Raw genomic sequence first — 18,568 nt, 5'->3', positions numbered from 1 at the left:
TATTTCACCCTACCTTTCACTGGCTTCTGTTCATCTGTCTTCCTTTTTCCCAAGATAAGGGTCATTAGTGAAAAGAACATAAACTTGGATTAAGCTTTACTTGTGCTACATTTACTGTTGGACTTTCAGCCTTTGATTTCTTTAATAGCCTTAGAAAGCTGTAAGTTTTGTAAGAGATAACGTATGTAAAACACTCAGCACAGTGCCTCTTCATAGGAAGCATTCATTACCTGTTAACTTTGTACTTCTTTCTCTTTTAAACTGGGAGCTGGTTTATCTCTGGGGAGTGGATATTTATATTCATTGAGAATCTACTATGTCCCAGGCTTTTCTGCTAGGGAGTGTCAGCATAAAGGGTACACACACACACCTTCTCTAAAAGAGCCCTGTTCTGAGGCACAGTTAAGTACAGTGTGATAATACAGTGTTCAGCTACATGCTGATACAGCATCTGCTGTCTGCAGCACATTATACAGAGATCATATATTCTTGTAGCCAGCATCAACTGAGCTGTCAGGAAACAATTATTTTAAAGCAAGTTTGGAGAGCATAGCATAACATTGAAAAGGTCAGGGCCGGCGCCGCGGCTCAATAGGCTAATCCTCCGCCTGTGGTGCCGGCACCCCGGGTTCTAGTCCCGGTTGGGGCGCCAGATTCTGTCCCGGTTGCTCCTCTTCCAGGCCAGCTCTCTGCTGTGGCCCAAGTGCTTGGGCCCTGCACCCGCATGGGAGACCAGGAGGAAGCACCTGGCTCCTGGCTTCGGATCAGCATGATGTGCCAGCCACAGCGGCCATTGGAGGGTAAACCAACGGTAAAGGAAGACCTTTCTCTTTGTCTGTCTCTCTCACTGTCCACTCTGCCTGTCCAAAAAGAAAGAAAAAGAAAAGGTCAGTACTGGGGCCGGTGCCGTGGCACCAGTTAATCCTCTGCCTGTGGCGCTGGCATCCCATATGGGTGCTGGGTTCTAGTCCCGGCTGCTCCTCTTCCAGTCCAGCTCTCTGCTATGGCCTAGGAAAGCAGTAGAAGATGGCCCAAGTCCTTGGGCCCCTGCACCCGCGTGGGAGACCCGGAAGAAGATCCTGGCTCCTGGCTTCCGATCAGCGCAGCTCCGGCTGTTAAAGCCATTTGGAGAGTGAACCAATGGAAGGAAGACCTTTCTCTCTGTCTCTTCCTCTCACTGTCTGTAACTCCACCTCTCAAATAAATAAACAAAATCTTTATTTAAAAAAAAAAAAAAAAAAAAAGAAGGTCAGTACTATCCCAGACATGCTCATAAAGGGAGTGGCACACATGGGTAAAAAATTATGATGTAGACCATTACGTGTATGTTAGGGTAGTTTGGGAGCTCTAAAACATGGCCACAGATTATTACTTGCCAGGAGATGCTGGGAAGAAGTGGCATACTTTAAAAAAAAAAAAAAGGATTTATTTATTTGAAAGTTAAACAGAATGAAAGAGAGGGAGAGAGACAGAGAGGTCTTCCATCCACTGGTTCACTCCCCAATTGGCCGCAACAGCTGGAGCTGGGCAAATCTGAAGCCAGGAGCTTCTTCTGGGTCTCCCACGCAGGTGCAGGGGCCCAAGGACTTGGGCCATCTTCTACTGCTTTCCCAGGCCATAGCAGAAAGCTGGATCAGAAGTGGAGCAGCCGGGACTTGAACCAGCGCCCATATGAGATGCCAGTACTGAAGGCAGTGGCTTTACCTGCTACACCACAGAAGTAAGCTGGGTCTTGAAGTAGACTTGGGTTTTGCAGAGAAGGTATCAGGAAGGGTGTTTCAGCTAAGGGATAGCAGATAAGCAAAAACAGCAAGTGCTCAAAGGTGTCTTCTGAGAAAGTCATTAAAGTCTAGACTAGTATGGGTGAGCAACCCAGGCTGGGGATACACTATGGAGGAAAGGCCAGCTGGTGAGGAATATTGGAACAAAAAGAGATAAAGACTTCATGCACTTTTAGAAGTGCATATGGGGGCCAGTGCTGTGGCTGTGCCAGAGCAGGTTAAGCCCCCACCTGCGATTCCAGCATCCCACATGGGCGGCAGTTAGAGACCTGGCTGCTCTCTGTTAACTCTTGACTTTCAAATAAATAAATAAATCTTAAAAAAATTCTTATTTTTAGTCAAGTTTCTGTTCTTACATTACTTTCTGGTGGTTCTGAGACAATTTGTGTCCAAGTGTAATAAATAGGACCAACATTTAATTCCAGGATTACTGTTTAAGCATTGGCATATGAATTTCCATCTACTTTTGACACACTATTCTCTACCACCCTGGCAAAACAAAACCATTTTTATTTGAGTTGAAGGAATTCTCAAACTTAACAGAGTCTCTGTTGGATACTAGTAACTTACAGGTCTTCACTTTGATTCTTATCTAATTTTTCAACCATTTGAAATAATGAAGATAACCTAAAGTTTCCCTTCCTTTGCTCAGAAGGTGTTTGCTTTGTAATTGTTTAAAGACCTTCAGATGGTATGGTCTTAGCTCAAGAGCAAAAAAAAATTTTTTTTATTCATTTATTTATTTTTTTTTAATTTGAAAGGCAGAGTTACAGAAGAGAGTTGTTTTGTTTTTTGGAAAATTGGAGTTAGGAGGAGAGATCTTCCATTCACTGGGTCACCCCCCAAAATGGCAGTAGTGACCTGGTACCCACATGAAACCCAAGGACTTAGTCTATCTTCTGCTGCTTTCCCAGGTACATCATCAGGGAGCTGGATCAGAAGTGGAGCAGCTGGAACAGAAACTGGTGCCTGTATAGGATGCTGGCATCACAATCAGGCAGCCTTAGCACTATTACACAATGCTAGCTTTATGCTTTATTATTATTATTATTATTATTCTTTGAAAGAGTTACAGAGAGAGGTAGAGACAGAGAAGGAGATAGAGAAAGGCCAGAGCTGCACTGATCTGAAGCCAGCAGCCACAAGCTTCTTCCGGGTCTCCCATGTGGGTGCAGAGGCCCGAGAACTTGGGGATCTTTTACTGCTTTCCCAGGCCATAGCAGAGAGCTGGATTATAAGAGGAGCAGCTGGGACTCGAACCAGCACCCGTGTGGGATGCCCGCACTTCAGGCCAGGGCTTTAACCCACTGTACCGTGGCACTCGCCCAGCTTTTTGCATGTTAAATGAGATCTTTGACAGCCATAAGTAATTTGCTGGGCAGATTGGATTATTTTTATGGTTTAGTATTTTTTAGAGAAAGACTTGATTTATCAAGTTTATTTGTATCTGAAAATACAATGAGCTTAGAGTTTCTCGTTTCTGGGATTCCTGTTAATCATTAAGCATGGTTTGTAAGGTAATTTGGTATGTCTTTAGGGGAGAAGAAGAGGGTCCAAGTCACTAAACCTTCAGTTTATAGTTTGTAGAATGTCAGTAAAATGTGATGCTTATTTATGATTGTTGAAAACAAGCTGATGACTGCATAAATGGTGAGCCTGCCTGCACCTCAAGAATAAATAAATGCATAGTTGTCTTTTTTAATATGGAGTACAAGTGTCTGAGCAAAGAGATTCCTTGCTCCTAATCTTTTTTTTTAATCAATGAGGAAACTGAAGTTTGCAAAGATTGTGTAACCATCCAAAGTCAGAATTAGTGATCCAAAATAAACACAAAGCAAAGAAGGGAGAGCTTTGGCAGCTCACCTATTAACATCTAATGTTCTGAGGCCTGTAAAGCTGCCACCTGCAGTGCTGGCTGGCATCCCAGATGGGTGCTGGTTGGTGTCCCAGCTGCTCCATTTCCTATCCAGCTCCCTGCTAATGCACCTGGAAAAGCAGCAGAGGATGGTCCAAGTCCTGGGGCTCCTGCACCCATATGGGAGACCTGAAGAAGCTCCTGGCTTTGGATCGTGTCAGCTCTGGCCTTTGCAGCCAACTGGGTTCAGTGAATGGAGGATGGATATCTCTGCCTCTCTGTAACTCTTTCAAATAAATAAATAAAGCTTTAAAAAGAAAAAAAAAAAAAAAAAGGTCCAATGTCCTAGCTTCTGTAACAGGACAAACTCCTTAAAATACAAAGCACCCTCACCAGAGGTTTTGGCCATTGAAATCTAATGCACACCTTGGAAAATGAGGATATATCCAACACACATCCAGAATACACAGCCCCCCTTTCCCTACTTGTAGCAGCCACCAGGAGAAAAGTTAGTTTAATGAATTGGAAAACCATAAGCCAGAATACAAAGGTGAAACTGAGCTAGCAGAGATATGGCACTGGGTCATCTTTGTCCCTTTACCCAAACTGCACCTGAGAAGCAGTGGGCGCTGACCTGGGAGTAGGGTTGGGTGTTCACCTAGGCGTTCCTCTTCTGAGCAAGGCAGAAGAAAAGAATTTTGTGCCATGCCTATGGTTACAAGACTGGCAGTGGCTGTGGGACTGAACACTGCTTCATGTGTGACAGTGATCACTGAAGTGTTTCAGACCCAATCTTCCCAGCAAAAGAGCCTAACACTCTGGTGTTAGAATGCAGAGTAAAATTTATGTTGAAGCTACTGAAGTGCTTTGGGAGATCTTTATACCTTCAGGGCATATTTATTTGGGAACATGTACTTAAAATACTTAAGTGACCACAGAGAAAATTCTGTTACTGTGGTTACTCCCAGGGAGTGAAAATGGAAGGACGCCAGATTTTTTTTTTAAGATTTATTTATTTATTTATTGAAAGTCAGAGTTACACAGAGGAGAGGCAGAGAGAGAGAGAGATCTTCCATCCGATGGTTCACTCCTCAGATGGCCGCAACGGCTGTAGCTGCCTCGAGACGAAGCCAGGAGCTTCTCTGGGTCTCCCACATGGGTGCAGGGACCCGGGGACTTGGGGCATCTTCTACTGCTATCCCAGGCCATATAGAGAGTTGGATCAGAAGAGGAATAGCGGGAACCAGAACCTGCACCCATATGTGATGCTGGTGCTTCAGGTCAGGGCTTTAACCCGCTGCGCCACAGCACAGGCCCCAGGAAGCCAGATTTATAGTCTGTGGTTGAAATACTTCAAGCCCACTTTTGAAAGGTTGTTTTGGTGTTTTGTAAGTGCAGATGTTTTTCTTATTTTCAAGGTGTTTTCTTAACTTGCAATTGGAGCTGATGTACCTTTTCAGTTTTCTTTTGAAGTTTTGCTAAGGAAGAATTTAAGCCTGAGATATTTTAGAAGTTGTATTCTCAAGTGGGTGTTGTCGCCCTGTTTCTGGCTCAGGCAATACACAGAAGTTTCACGCTCAGGGGACCAGGAGAAAAAGTTAGTTTAATGGTTAAAGACCCCAGGTACTGGTCTTCATTGTGGTTATATCTGTAGGTAGTTTAAATACCGGAAATTAAAACTGAGAAGTATTCAAGGCCTGTGTAAGTATGCAGGCTGTCAGAGCAATGATATAACACATAAAGTTTTTTTTGAAAGCTCCATTGTAAAAAATGAAGGTGAAAAGACAAGTGCTGTTTTCAAATTACTGTGGAAATAGTTTTGACCTGAGACTCTCCTGAAAGGGCCTTGGGGACCCCTAGGAGTCTCTGGACCAGCACTTGGCCAAGATAATCTGTCCATTTTTGCCCTATACGTTCATGAAAATGAAATAGGTGCTTTTGTTTCCTAGAATCTAAACCTCTTGTATCCCTTTGTATTTATTGAATATTTGCTCCTGAGTTGCAGAAAAGTGACAGTGCTTTAACCTGCTGATGCTTAAGTCCTGAGTGTATTTTCAGGGCATAAAAGGCAACTGAATATTCAGAACAAGAGTTTTGAATCTCGTAGAACATTTCATAATCTGCTGGTTAAGTATACATGTTGGTTCTGTTGGAGCCCATTGTCCCTGCCAAACTGTCTGATGAATTTGCGTCTTGCCATGCATATTGTACAGTTAAAGTCCGGTGGCCTCTCCTTTGGGCAAGGTGTGCAGGAAAATTGGCAGCCATGTTGTTGAGGCTCCCTTGGCTTATAGACAGCATTATTACCTTTAGGATTTTTAACCTGTGTGAAAAATCTATAGCTGTAACAACTCCTCATTCTGGCCCACCTCTTTCACTTGTAAATGTTTCCCTCCAGTGTCTGAGGTGGTAGTCATGTCTACAGCTAGGAAAGTATTGCTTTGTAGTATATGTGGTTTTGTGGAGAATTATTTCACTGAAGAGAATATCTGCATGCGCTGTGACAGAAGCTAAGTGAACTTTACCTCATTTCATCTTCATTTTAGCCCTGTTAAATTAGGTGTGGCTCTATTCCATTTCAAATAATTTACCCAAGCTCAGAAACAGCGCCTGGAGAAAGTCCAAGGCCTGTTCTTAACTCCAAAGTCCACATTCTTTCCTTTATACTACATTGTTTCCCCATTACCTCTGAAGAAGAGAGAAGGGAGGATGTTTGGGGAAAGGGGGAGAGCCTAGGTTGTATAGTTGAATAGTTGGAATCAGACTCGAAGGAAAATCGTAGGTTTTTTTTTTTTTTTTTTTTTTCCCCCCTAACAGCAGAGTGATTCTCTTGAGTCAAGGAGGTATACTGGTGGGAAAGTGTCCTAGAATTGAGACCAAGACCCCTCACTGGCTTTTCCTAAAAGGTGAGCCAAACAACTTGAGAAGGTGAAGACAAGTGTTTCTGTGAGAGAGGAAAGTACTGTTGAGGAGGGAAAAGAACTGTATAAGAAGAGATACTGTTTGGGAAATGGGGATTCATAATACCTGTAGCTTATGATCCTAGTGAATATGTGCAACAGTTGAAGTTTTTAGTTGTCCATGTTATAATGATGATTGGTTTCAATGATATCATAAGGTCATATAGGTCCTTTGGTATTTGAAATCCATCATGGGTCAGAAGCAGCCGGGTTCAGTGAACAGAAAACAAGTTACACTAGTTATCATAGCCAGAGGCCATCAGTGTTGGACCATGCTGTTGAGATAGAAAACTCTGATACAGACATTACCCATTTTAAAAATGAATTCTAAATCCAAAAATGTATTTATAACTTGGAATACATTTTCTTATACAGAGTAGTTAAGCAAAGATGAGATTTTTTTTTTTTTTAAAGATTTATGTAGTTATTTGAGGGGTAGAGTTACAGACAGAGGGAGAGATGGCGAAGGGTCTTTCATCCGCTGGTTCACTCCCCAAGTGACCTCAATGGCCGGAGCTGGGCCCATCCAAAGCCAGGAGCTTTTACTGGGTCACCCATGTGGGTGCAGGGGCCCAAGCAGTTGGGCCAAAAGATAAGATTTCTTTTAGCCATAGTGTAACTTTAACATACACTTTGCAAAGAAAAAAAAAGTACAGATCACAGAGCATTTTCACACATCTGGCCTATCCAGATTCCTGAAGCTGGATTTGATCAGCAAGTACTGCTGAATAATGACTGTGCACAGAACACTTTGGTGTGTTCCAGCTGGGATAGGTACATTTTGGGGAGCGATACAGAGCTCCAGTCATTGCTGAAAGAAGGTACAATCCATCCAAACTGACCTTGTACGTGTAGAGTCTCGGGACAGAAAAGCAGGTCACGTGGACAAGGTTTCTTTTAATTGCAGCACTGTGTTGAAGACCTATCATAAAGAATCCTAATAGAGTGTGTTTAGTAGAGGCTGGCTTAGATTGGTTAAGTTGTCAAAATTGCTCCTTCTCAGCTGACAGATTGCCAAGGCAAAGAAAGGTTTAGGGGCATGTAAAGGAAGTGCACAGTGGGCCGGTGCCGTGGCTTAACAGGCTAATCCTCCGCCTTGCGGCGCCGGCACACCGGGTTCTAGTCCACGTTGGGGCGCCGGATTCTATCCCGGTTGCCCCTCTTCCAGGCCAGCTCTCTGCTATGGCCCGGGAAGGCAGTGGAGGATGGCCCAAGTGCTTGGGCCCTGCACCCTCATGGGAGACCAGGATAAGCACCTGGCTCCTGGCTTCGGATCAGAGAGATGCACTGGCCGCGGCGGCCATTGGAGGGTGAACCAACGGCAAAAAGGAAGACCTTTCTCTCTGTCTCTCTCACTATCCACTCTGCCTGTCAAAAAAAAAAAAAAAGAAAAGAAAAAAAAAAGAAAGAAAAGGAAGTGCACAGTGAGCCCTGAAGGACAGTGTGAGCTGATTTGATGAAGACATTTTGTAGGTTGATCTCGGGTTCCCTTGAGTACACAAAAGGAAAAAGAAAAGAGAAGTTGTTTATGGAAGAAATCTCTCTTAAAAAGATAAGATTTCGCCTGTATGACCCCAAAGTGGTATGAATATGCCTATGAAAGCAAAAGGATTTTGCCTTGTGTTTTTATGTTCGTGAACACTTCTCCTTTGCAAAAATTAAAGATGTTCCCAGATAAAGATTTACTTATTTTTTTAATAGCTCAGGCTCGTGTGAAATAAAACTTTTTAAATGTAAACAATTAGACACGTTTTCTTGATGTGTATGGTTGACATTTTATAGCACATTTTCATTTGTAAGCTATTGAAATAGCAATGATAAACCTGTAAAATGTTTCCACAAAGATCTGCCAGACTTGTAAGGGAGACAGCACTGTTTTACTATCTTGTATATCTGGTAAGTAGTTTTCCTTTGTGGAGGTGTGTGTTTGGGCGGGGGGGGGGTGTTGGTTTCAAATTGAAGCTTAGATGTCAGAAGCACAAGTGGACATGTTTTGATCTAATATGTCCAGCATATGGTGAAGACTGTTAACTGCTTCTTTTTAAGGTTTATTAGGTGGGAAACTTGGGATGATCCTAGAGATTGAGATGTTCAGCTCCATGTTGAGGGATTGAGTTTCTACCACTTGTTGAAAGTTCTGCCCATTGACCAAGAGCTGTGAACACTATTTTATATGATACTTAGATGGTATCATTGACAGTGAAAATTTGTGGAAGGTCACTATTTCTCACTGATGAACTGTGTTAAATGTAAAGGTAAGGGTTCATTCCTTACCCACGGTATTCCAAGGATAGTGAAAACAAAGACAGCAGGTTTTCCAGATCCCCTTCCCTTTTTGTCTGCCACAGGACTACCAAGTAGTCCTATTCTTGATAAAGCAAAGCGTAGTGATAATAAAGGCAGTGGATTCTTGGGGAGATCCCTGGCTAAACTGGAACCTGAGTTGACCCGAGATCTCATCCCTGGTATCGTGCCAAGTCACATCACAGTCTCCCACCCCCACTCACGAACAGGAAAAAACAAGTCAGAGCTCTTCAAAGCGGGGAGATTAGTTTGAAGATACCTTCATAGGAGAGTCCAAGTGGAGCCAGGTTCAGATCTCGGTTCAGCCACTTAACTGCAAGCCTTGGTTCCTCAGTCGTCTTAATTTGCGAAGTGGAGATGGCAGTTACTCCTGGGGGGCTGTAGCTTCCTGATGTGCCTGTGCCATGATGGCTACAGAATGGCCCTGCCTTTTATGCTGCAGACCCAATCTGTAATAGCCAGTCTGGAGAACCTGGTGCAGCCTCCACTGTGGACACTGGCCAGTCAGGAGAGCATTGCTGAGAGGCAGGTGGCACGAGCTGCTGAAGCAGTTGGAGAGGATGGCACCTTCCCTTCCCCTTCCAAAGGTGAATTTCCTCACCTCATCCCTCCTCCCAAACCTGGAAGTAATGTTGCACTTGCTGAAGAACTAGTAGTGGAAAATGACTACTGATTAATAAATCCTGTTGCTGAAGAAAAGGTTTTGCTGAGGAAGGGACAAATGATGGCTTCAGCGTTGGGTTGTCACTGGGGAACAGGGTGTGTGCAGTGCAGCATTTAGAACACAGCAGTAGCTTTCAGGCGACACAGGTGGCTTAGCAGATGTCCCACTTTTTCTTGGTAGTAATCTAATCCCAAATAGCCTTGGGCCCTTTTCTCTTGTGAAATTGCCTTTTGTTGTGTAAAAGGGAGGAATGTTAATTTCACTACTTTAAGTCAAACATTTTCTTAGGAGCCAGTGAGAAAGTGTGTATTTGTGCCAGTCCAGAGTTGGAGCTGGAGTTGAGCTTATTGTTCATGTAGACTTTGTCCTACAGGTACTGTGCTGTGTTGCAGGCACTGAAGAATTCCAAGGGTTTATTTGCCAGCAGCAGAAGCATTTAGATGAACACCTTACTTCTGTGTACTAGTATACTGTTGCGAACAGTAGCCTTGGCAAGCTAACTTTAAGGGAACGATCCATTCTGGATAAGCACGCTTCCTGGGTAGCCAAAAACTACTTCTTGTAAACATGCCACATTCATGCCATTGAGAGTAATTCATGAGGTATTAGTAACTTCCTTTTCTGTCTGTTCATCACTAACTCTCTTTCCTACTACAGTTTTACACATCCAATCTTCAAGTTCGCTCCCAGCAAGCCCTGTAGTATCCAACTGAGACAGCCTCCCCAAGTTGACTTTTTTTTATTATTAAATTTATTTGTTTACTTGTTTGTTTCTTTGAAAAGCAGAGTCACAGAGAGACTTCCATCTGCTGGTTTATTCCCCAAATGGTTGCAGCAGCCGGGGCTGGGCCAGAACAGAACCAAGAGTTTCAACCAGGTCTTCTATGTGGGTGCAGGGGCCCAAACACTTGGGCCATCTTCTGCTGCTTTCCCAGGCGTATTAGGGAGCTGGAATGAAAATGCAGCAGCTGGGACTTGAACCAGCACACATGGGATGCCGGCTCTATAGGCCATGGCTTAACTGCTGCACCACAGCACTGGTCCCAAAATTGACCTGTTTAGGAAGACAGTTTACTTAGCATTCCTCTCTTGCCTCAGTAGAAAGTGCTTCTGTTCCTTTCCTCGGTTTTTCTGGATGGTTCTCTGTCCTTTGCCCCTTTCTCTTGCTTGCACCCAGTCCTCCCTCCTTCAGTGTACTGCATGATTCAAGACCTCTTTGCTTTAGAAATCTTCCCTGGAGGGCCTGGCACTGTGGCGCAGCAGGTTAATCCTCCGCCTGTGGCACCGGCATCCCATATGGGTGCTAGCTGCTCCTCTTACAAGCTAGCTCTCTGCTATGGCCTGGGAAAGCAGTAGAAGGTGGCCAAGCACTTGGGCCCCTGCACCCTTGCAGGAGAACTGGAAGAAGCTCCAGGCTTCTGGCTTCAGATCAGCCCAGCTCTGGCCATCGTGGCCATTTAGGGAGTGAACCACCAATGGAAGACTTTTATTGACCTGGCCCTGAGCTGGCTATCTTGGTGACAGAGGTGGGAAGAATGAGATCTTTACCATTGAGGAGTATGTGGCTGATTGGCAGTTATGGGGCAATGTGGAAAGTGACATCCTAGAGCATCATAGGTATCCTGAAGTGAGACACAGCTTTCAGACTCGGCGTGAGTGCTAATTAGGCTGCGGGTTCTCTGGGGCCAGGCATCTGGCTTAGCTTTGAGTCTCCCTCTTTTTAGGGTCCTCTTAAATTGATATCCAGGTACCTTCCCTTGTTCCTGAGTCATACTGCTCTGGAGTACAGTACACATACTGGCCCAATTGAAATTCTCCCTCCAGAGTGTAGCTTTTGGATGGTTTATTCATATTATTAACCCATTTCATTTTATTTGCAGCCCTGAGTGTTGATAAGTGTATGGCACCTTCACTCTAATTCACCTGGCTTGGTTAGCCCCTTAGCTGATGTGTTATGTCTCTCCTGAGTGCTTACAAGTATTAGAAGACTTTTTTTTTTTTTTTTTTTTTTTTTGGACAGGCAGAGTGGATAGTGAGAGAGAGAAAGGTCTTCCTTTTTGCCGTTAGTTCACACTCCAATGGCCGCCGCAGCCAGCGCATCTCACTGATCCGAAGCCAGGAGCCAGGTGCTTCTCCTGGTCTCCCATGGGGTGCAGGGCCCAAGCACTTGGGCCATCCTCCACTGCCTTCCCGGGCCATAGCAGAGAGCTGGCCTGGAAGAGGGGCAACCAGGATAGAATCCGGTGCCCCAACGTGGACTAGAACCCGGTGTGCCGGCGCCGCAAGGCGGAGGATTAGCCTGTTAAGCCACGGTGCCGGCCAGAAGACTTTTCTTCTCAGCGATATAAGAGACTGCAGAGGGAAACTTATCTGTTACATACAAGCGTCCTCCCTGTGTTTGAGGGGCAGGGGCTCAGAGGAAGGATGTTTCTACTTCCTGTGTGTTTGAGTCTCTTGCTCAGTGGTGAGTGAGGCCACTTGTGATCTAGGCAGAAGTGTGCTTTGAGGCTAGTGGTTTCATGGTGTGCTAACCTATGACCAAGGCCTGTGTTGTTGGAGGCTGATAGGAAGTTTGCTCTGAGATTGCACTTAACTTCAGATATGTATCCTTGCAATCTGTACTGCCACCCAGCCAGCACATAGGTCAACCTTTTAATGCAGTTGTGGAGTAAGCATGTGTCTGTTGCCAGCCACCTTAGACTCCCTTCCAAGAGATGCTCCAGGAGTAACCCTGCTTCATCTAGGGAATCATGCCATGTACCTAGAACAGCAGAACTGTGTAAAAAGGCAACCTTACTCTGTTTTCCTAGATGGGTGTTTTCTGATCCTCCAACACAGGCTCCCCGCCATGCCTGAGCTAGATCTGCTGCTCTGCATTATTTTCCTCTGGGGGTGGAGAGAACCGTAGGATCTGAAGGTGACCATTATGTTGTGGCAGACGGTGGTTTCGCCTTGTTAAGGACTCACTTGGGTTTTGTGTTTGGGAAGTATCAGTAGAGATGTCTGTATAGATGGGAATGTCTGAAAACTAACATTACGGCAGCCCCTCCCCTCCAATCTAAGACTCCCTTTTCAATTGTGCACTGCACTAAGTATCACAATGAAGTGCCAGGTCCTCCTGTGCCACCCTGACCAGGATACTGATTGCCTCTTTGTCCTCTGTGTCCACTCTGTATCTGCTTCTCAGCTGTTGGTCACTTAGTAGCCATCTCTTAGATCAACAGTCAGAACAATAGTGTTTATACAGACACACACACACACACAGGCTTTCAGGCATCTACTAGTGGGGGTAGGGGAGAGGGCTATAGTATATAGAAAGAATCCCTAGGTATTCTTTTCTCCTTTTCTCTTTTGGGTGTATGAATGGCTAGGCCCTGTGAACAGTGTTTGGCACCGCTTAGCATTTGTGAACAATAGTGCTGAGAGCCAGTGTCAGTTGGAGATTGGCACGATATGATGGTTGATGCCACAGTGAATGTGTCGTTTGTCTTGAGAGTTCTTCATGGTGACTTTGAACCGTCACAGCCCTTTGGGAGCTGGTGTGGACCAGTGTTACCTTTTATTGCTCTGGATGTGTTGTCTGTGCCAATCACAGAGCTGCAGGAGAGCAGACCAAGTCAGAATAATTAGATTGAGCAGTGAACGTCACACTTCTGATTTCATTCTCTTTTCGGGGGGATTATCAGTGTTCATTTAATAAAATGAGATTAGCCCTCTACAACAGAGTTATTTGAAAGCTGTCAGTCAGTATTATCTTGACAGCTCAAAAGAAGTAGTGTTCTCAGCACTCTTAGAAACACTGTCATGCTTATTGGCCAAAAGACTATTTTACCGTACGGGGCTACATGTGTTTGTGTTAGCACACATCAGTGTTTCATTTCCGTTGAAAAAGAAACCATACTATCTCAAAATAATAATGTAGAAATAAAACCATATAATGCATTTTCTGTTGCTGGCTATCAATCATGAAATACCTCAGAAGTTAGGAGATCAAACGAAAAATTCAAAGAAATACTTAAAAGCAAATAATGATCCTATTTATAAAGCAAATAATGATACATCTTTTCTTGGTTATTTTAGGAAACCTCGAATCAATTCTCAGCTGGTGGCACAGCAAGTGGCACAACAGTATGCCACCCCGCCGCCCCCTAAAAAGGAGAAGAAGGAGAAAGTGGAAAAGCCAGACAAAGAGAAACCTGAGAAAGACAAGGAAATTAGTCCTAGTGTTACCAAGAAAAACACCAATAAGAAAACAAAGTAAGTTCCTGGGGAGCAGAGTACAGTATATTACTTGGCAGGTGAACCACAAGTATCTTTTAAATGCTGCTTTTTTGTATCCTCTCTTTCAGACCAAAGTCTGACATTCTGAAAGACCCTCCTAGTGAAGCAAACAGTATACAGTCGGCAAACGCGACAACAAAGACCAGTGAAACGAATCACACCTCAAGGTACTTTGAAACTAATAGAAGAAGTTGTGGTTCTGGTGGATTCGTCGTCATCCGGAACTGCAGGGTGGTTTTGTACTTGTGGATCTCTAGGCTAAGAGATACGGGCTGCGGGGCAAGGTGTTTGTTGACCTCTTTATTACTTTAAACTGCTTCTCCGTGAGGGTGGTGCAAGTAAGAGAGGGGTAAATTAATAAGAATTTTGCAGTGGATCCGAAGTGCTGCAAGCCAGCAGTCATTTCCGTGCTCGCCAGAGTTGACGCGCACACTCTGCAGCCAGCTTTGCCATGGTTGTTAGGAAGTTTGGATTCACTGCCGTGGTGTCGTGATGACTGTAGGTGTGTTGCTCATGTTTTGCCAGCATGACTTACTTAATTGACTGTTCTTTCATGGTGTTGCTTTCAGGCCCCGGCTGAAAAACGTGGACAGGAGCACGGCGCAGCAGTTGGCAGTGACTGTGGGCAATGTCACCGTCATTATCACAGACTTTAAGGAAAAGACTCGCTCCTCCTCGACATCCTCATCCACAGTGACCTCCAGTGCAGGGTCAGAACAGCAGAACCAGAGCAGCTCGGGCTCAGAGAGCACAGACAAGGGCTCCTCCCGTTCTTCCACGCCAAAGGGCGACATGTCGGCAGTAAATGATGAATCTTTCTGAAGTTGCACATGGAGTTGTGAAAACTATGAATCAGGGTATGAAATTCAAATCCTCCACCTGCCCATGCTGCTTGCACCCCTGGAGAATCTTCTGTGGACATCGACCTCTTAGTGATGCTGCCAGGATAATTTCTGCTTGCCATGGGCATCTGGCTACCAAGGAATTTCGCACCCTGACGATTACTCTTGACACTTTTATGTATTCCATTGTTTTATATGATTTTCCTAACAATCATTTATAATTGGATGTGCTCCTGAATCTACTTTTTATAAAAAAAAAAAAATCTGCTGTGCACAATTTTCCATGTACATTACAACTGGTTTTTTGTTTTTGTTTTGTTGGAGGGAGGGTTGGGAGGGGGAGGGAACTTTTATTTATTGTGTTCACAAACTCCATCCTTTCAGCATATCCTTTTAAGTTTAGTTCTTTCTTCAAGTTATACTATGTACTATCAGTTTTGATATAACTATATATATATAAATATAAAATTATATCTAAAGGGTTATTTGAAACCAATCCATGGCAGCGCTGGTGCTTGATACACTGTGAAGTGAATACAGCATTGAACAGTCACAGAAAGTGCTGAAATTAAATTAAAGTCAGTCTTACATGAAGTGTGTTCCAACCCATGTGGGAACTGGACTCTCATCTGTCTAAAGAGTACTGGACGATATAAAAATATATATTTTTTCAAACAATGTGATCTCAAATTTAAAGACTGCTCCAGATAGCCTGCATTTGCGATGGAATAACTGACAAATCACAAGTGGTTTAGTTGGGGAGGGCTTTGATCACTCAAAAGTAACTAAACTAGCTCCAGAATGCCAAGTATTCGTGTACATTACGGTTACATGTTAACATTGCTGTCTTACATTAGCACTCATGAAAATATGGTATTCTGTAACTCGAATTCCATCCGTTTTCCAGACCTCTACTCATGTCTGAAGGTAAACCTAGAAATTGTCTCTTAGTTTAGGATTGAAAGCGTCTGAGCTGTGTTTTTGGCCCATAGGAAGCAGCCCCTTGTTCCCACGCTGCACATGACATTGCAGTGGCAGTTGCTCTGATTGAAATGTGTGTGCCTCCATGTCCCCTCACTTTTCAAACTTCCACCTTCCCCAGTTCTGTTGTGAGAATGCTTTGTCTGTCTTTCTTGAAGCCTACTGTGGTTGGTTTTATGGAGCAAAGGTTATCTACCGCACATCCGGTCCTGACGTGGAGCTTTGCAGTGTTCAGAGACATTTCTCAATTCCCTGCTGTGGGAAGAACTCAAGTAGCGAATGGCTTGAGCTGTGGCTGCCAGAGGTGCCGGGAGAGCTCACACTGAACTGTGAGCGCCTGTGATCTTTTTCTTCCTCGACGTAAAGATAGCTAGAGCAAAATTTTCAAGGTTTTCACTTTTTTTTTTTCTTTACTGTCTTGCAAAAATCAAAGACCACTAGGATGATTCCACTTCTCCTCATTCAAACAACAAATTCTTTCGCTTCGCTTCTGTTTGATTGGAGTCTCTCTGACTTGCATTCATACCGACGGAGTTTGTAGTACTTCCGAGTCATTGCAAGCATGAGGACTGATGTCACCTTCCTTTATTTGGTCATACCTTTAAGGGCTCACGGGAGGGCAGGTAATGTAATGAAGCACCAGGTTTTGGTGTGAAAAGCCTGGTTTGCTATTAATCAGAATTAATTTCTGTCTGGAGGCAACAAGTTAAAAAAAATTAACAGCTTGAATTGAGTAGCCAACAGGAAAGGTTCCTTTCACATTTACATTAAAACTATTGTGCAGTCACTGATGTTCCATATTTTAGATTCTGTTCTGGAAGGTCTAGGTAACGAAGCAGTGCCATTTGTTGCTGTGATCCTACTCTCAGATGCATGGACAATGTTCCCTTCTTTTTAAAAGTAACGCTTGTGTCTGGGATGCAAGCTATGCTTATCTTTTTAAATACATTTTTAAAGTATTTATTAATGAACCAAAGGAAATTAGATGCTTCCCGTAAGCATCAGAATATATAATACATAGTGATTTGACTATGAATTTTAAATCCACATTTTAATATTAGTGGGATATTGCAAAGACATTCCTTCTAAAATTTTAATAGTCCTTTTATTAAGGGTCTCAGGGAGGGTAAATTAGTCAGCCATATTTATTTTCCAGAGGTGTAAGGGATTGCTAAGTTTTTTAATTAACTTTTTAAAAGAAAAAAACTTAAATACCACCAAACTCATATGTGGGTTGCACTGCTTTTTGAACCAATTAAGTGTTGGTATGCACTTTGTTCAGAAATACTGTGTACTTTTTCAAAATTAGTTTCATGTAAAGTGATTGGACCCCCTAGATTAGTGGAAAAAGCTGATTAACCAGCTACTCATAGGCTGCTAATTAATTCATTGCCAATGTCTTGGTTCTTCAGTTTTGCCTCCGTGATAAATTAAAGAATGGGGCGGGGTGAAGGGAGAGGAGTAGCTCTAGAACAAGTGGTAGGAGCGGCAGCCGGTGGTCGGTGTCAGAAGCACTCGGTGGGGAGTGTGGAGTACCCCTCTGCTGCTGCTGTGCGTCCTGTTGGCATCGCGAGGGGTAGGGACCTCGGACTTGGGATTCCTGAGATTGATGACATCCCTCAGGCGTGCATTCTGGAAATGGAATTCCTGTAGACTTCCCGCATTTGCTGTTTGCCCTACAATTAGTAGGCAGTGCGTAAAAACACTAGTGTAGATGATGAGGAGATACATTAAAAGAGGACCAGAAATACTTGGTATTCAGTGGCACAGAAAGCAGGTTACAAAACACAACAAAAAGCACAGTGTTAACGCTTGCAGTTCCCCAGTTGTTTTATTACCACACGATCGTTCACGTTTGTGCGTGCATGTGCACACACATAGCTTACCTGACTTGCTCTGCTTTAGTCATGCAGCTTAAAAAGACATCTTGACACCCACAAAATATGTTAATCTGAACCTTTCCGTTTCAGTCTGGTTATTTAAACAACATTGGCGAAGCTTCTGTGAGTTTAGTTCCACTAAGATGTTTCACCTGCCTTACCAAGACCATTCTCAGTCTACTTTTTTAAGCTACCATATCTTAAATTATTGAAAGTTTATTAATTGCTGAGTATATAATAACCTTTGCTTGTATGTAACCGGAAATGGTTTAAGAGCCAACATTTAGAGTATGACAATGGAGCTGAACAGTTTTTAATGCGCAAGCCGTTCTGTTCTTGTGTATGACTTGTAACCTTAATTTACTGTGTAAAGATGGTTACATTATTTCCTTAGCTTTGTTTGTTGGAGACAAATAGAGAATGCTTGTTAAGTATGTCAAAACATAATCTTATCTTGTGAATTTTTGTCAATGTATTATACGAGCTCTATTTTTCCTTTGCCCAGAAAGACAGCTTGTATAGTGCTTCTGGAAGCTTCTGCTCTGCAGCGTCTTTAGAGCGGGCGGTCTGTTGGGTTTGGTTTTCCTTCATGCTAAAGTGTCAGTTGGTGGTTTTGTGAACTGGTCAGAAATTCACAGGTCTTAAAGGTTTGGGGGAGATTTATATTGGACACTGCTCTTTGTCTAGCAAATAAAAGATGTTAATATATTCCTGTTACTGGCATGTGCACGACCATGTTATTAGAAGCCACTTTATCATTTTCCTGCTTTAAATAGAAATGTCTATTTATGAATTCTGCTTGTAGTTTTTTCACAAATAAAATAGTAAAATTTACCTTGGCAATCTTTATTGTTTTCACATGTGTGGATGTTAGCCCTTAGCAAGAAAAAACAGCTCCTTGTGCCCAAAAATTCTAACTTGGAATATTTCCAGTGTGACCGGGACGCCTACTCCAGTATTTTAGAACTTGAGGTGTCCAATCAGAAGCTAAAGTTGCTTTGGGTGTCTTAATGTGTGTGT

At 43.5% G+C, this 18,568-nt stretch overlaps 1 protein-coding gene across 1 annotated transcript in view; it reads left to right on the top strand.

Annotated features, from left to right (window-relative positions):
* The window catches only part of RYBP (RING1 and YY1 binding protein), an 85,676-nt gene extending 68,220 nt beyond the window's left edge, over nucleotides 1-17,456 (top strand). Inside the window, exons 3-5 of the mRNA XM_062201269.1 lie at nucleotides 13,645-13,821; nucleotides 13,914-14,012; nucleotides 14,415-17,456. Of these exons, the coding sequence (XP_062057253.1) occupies nucleotides 13,645-13,821; nucleotides 13,914-14,012; nucleotides 14,415-14,667 (529 nt within the window). The 3' untranslated portion in view covers nucleotides 14,668-17,456. The remainder of the gene's footprint in view (nucleotides 1-13,644; nucleotides 13,822-13,913; nucleotides 14,013-14,414) is intronic.
* Nucleotides 17,457-18,568: the final 1,112 nt, after the last annotated feature.

This window comes from Lepus europaeus, chromosome 9 (genome assembly GCF_033115175.1).
Source record: "Lepus europaeus isolate LE1 chromosome 9, mLepTim1.pri, whole genome shotgun sequence".
Lineage (NCBI taxonomy): Eukaryota > Metazoa > Chordata > Mammalia > Lagomorpha > Leporidae > Lepus > Lepus europaeus.
Note: the sequence above shows the minus strand (reverse complement) of the source record. Positions and strands in the feature narration are given on the sequence as shown.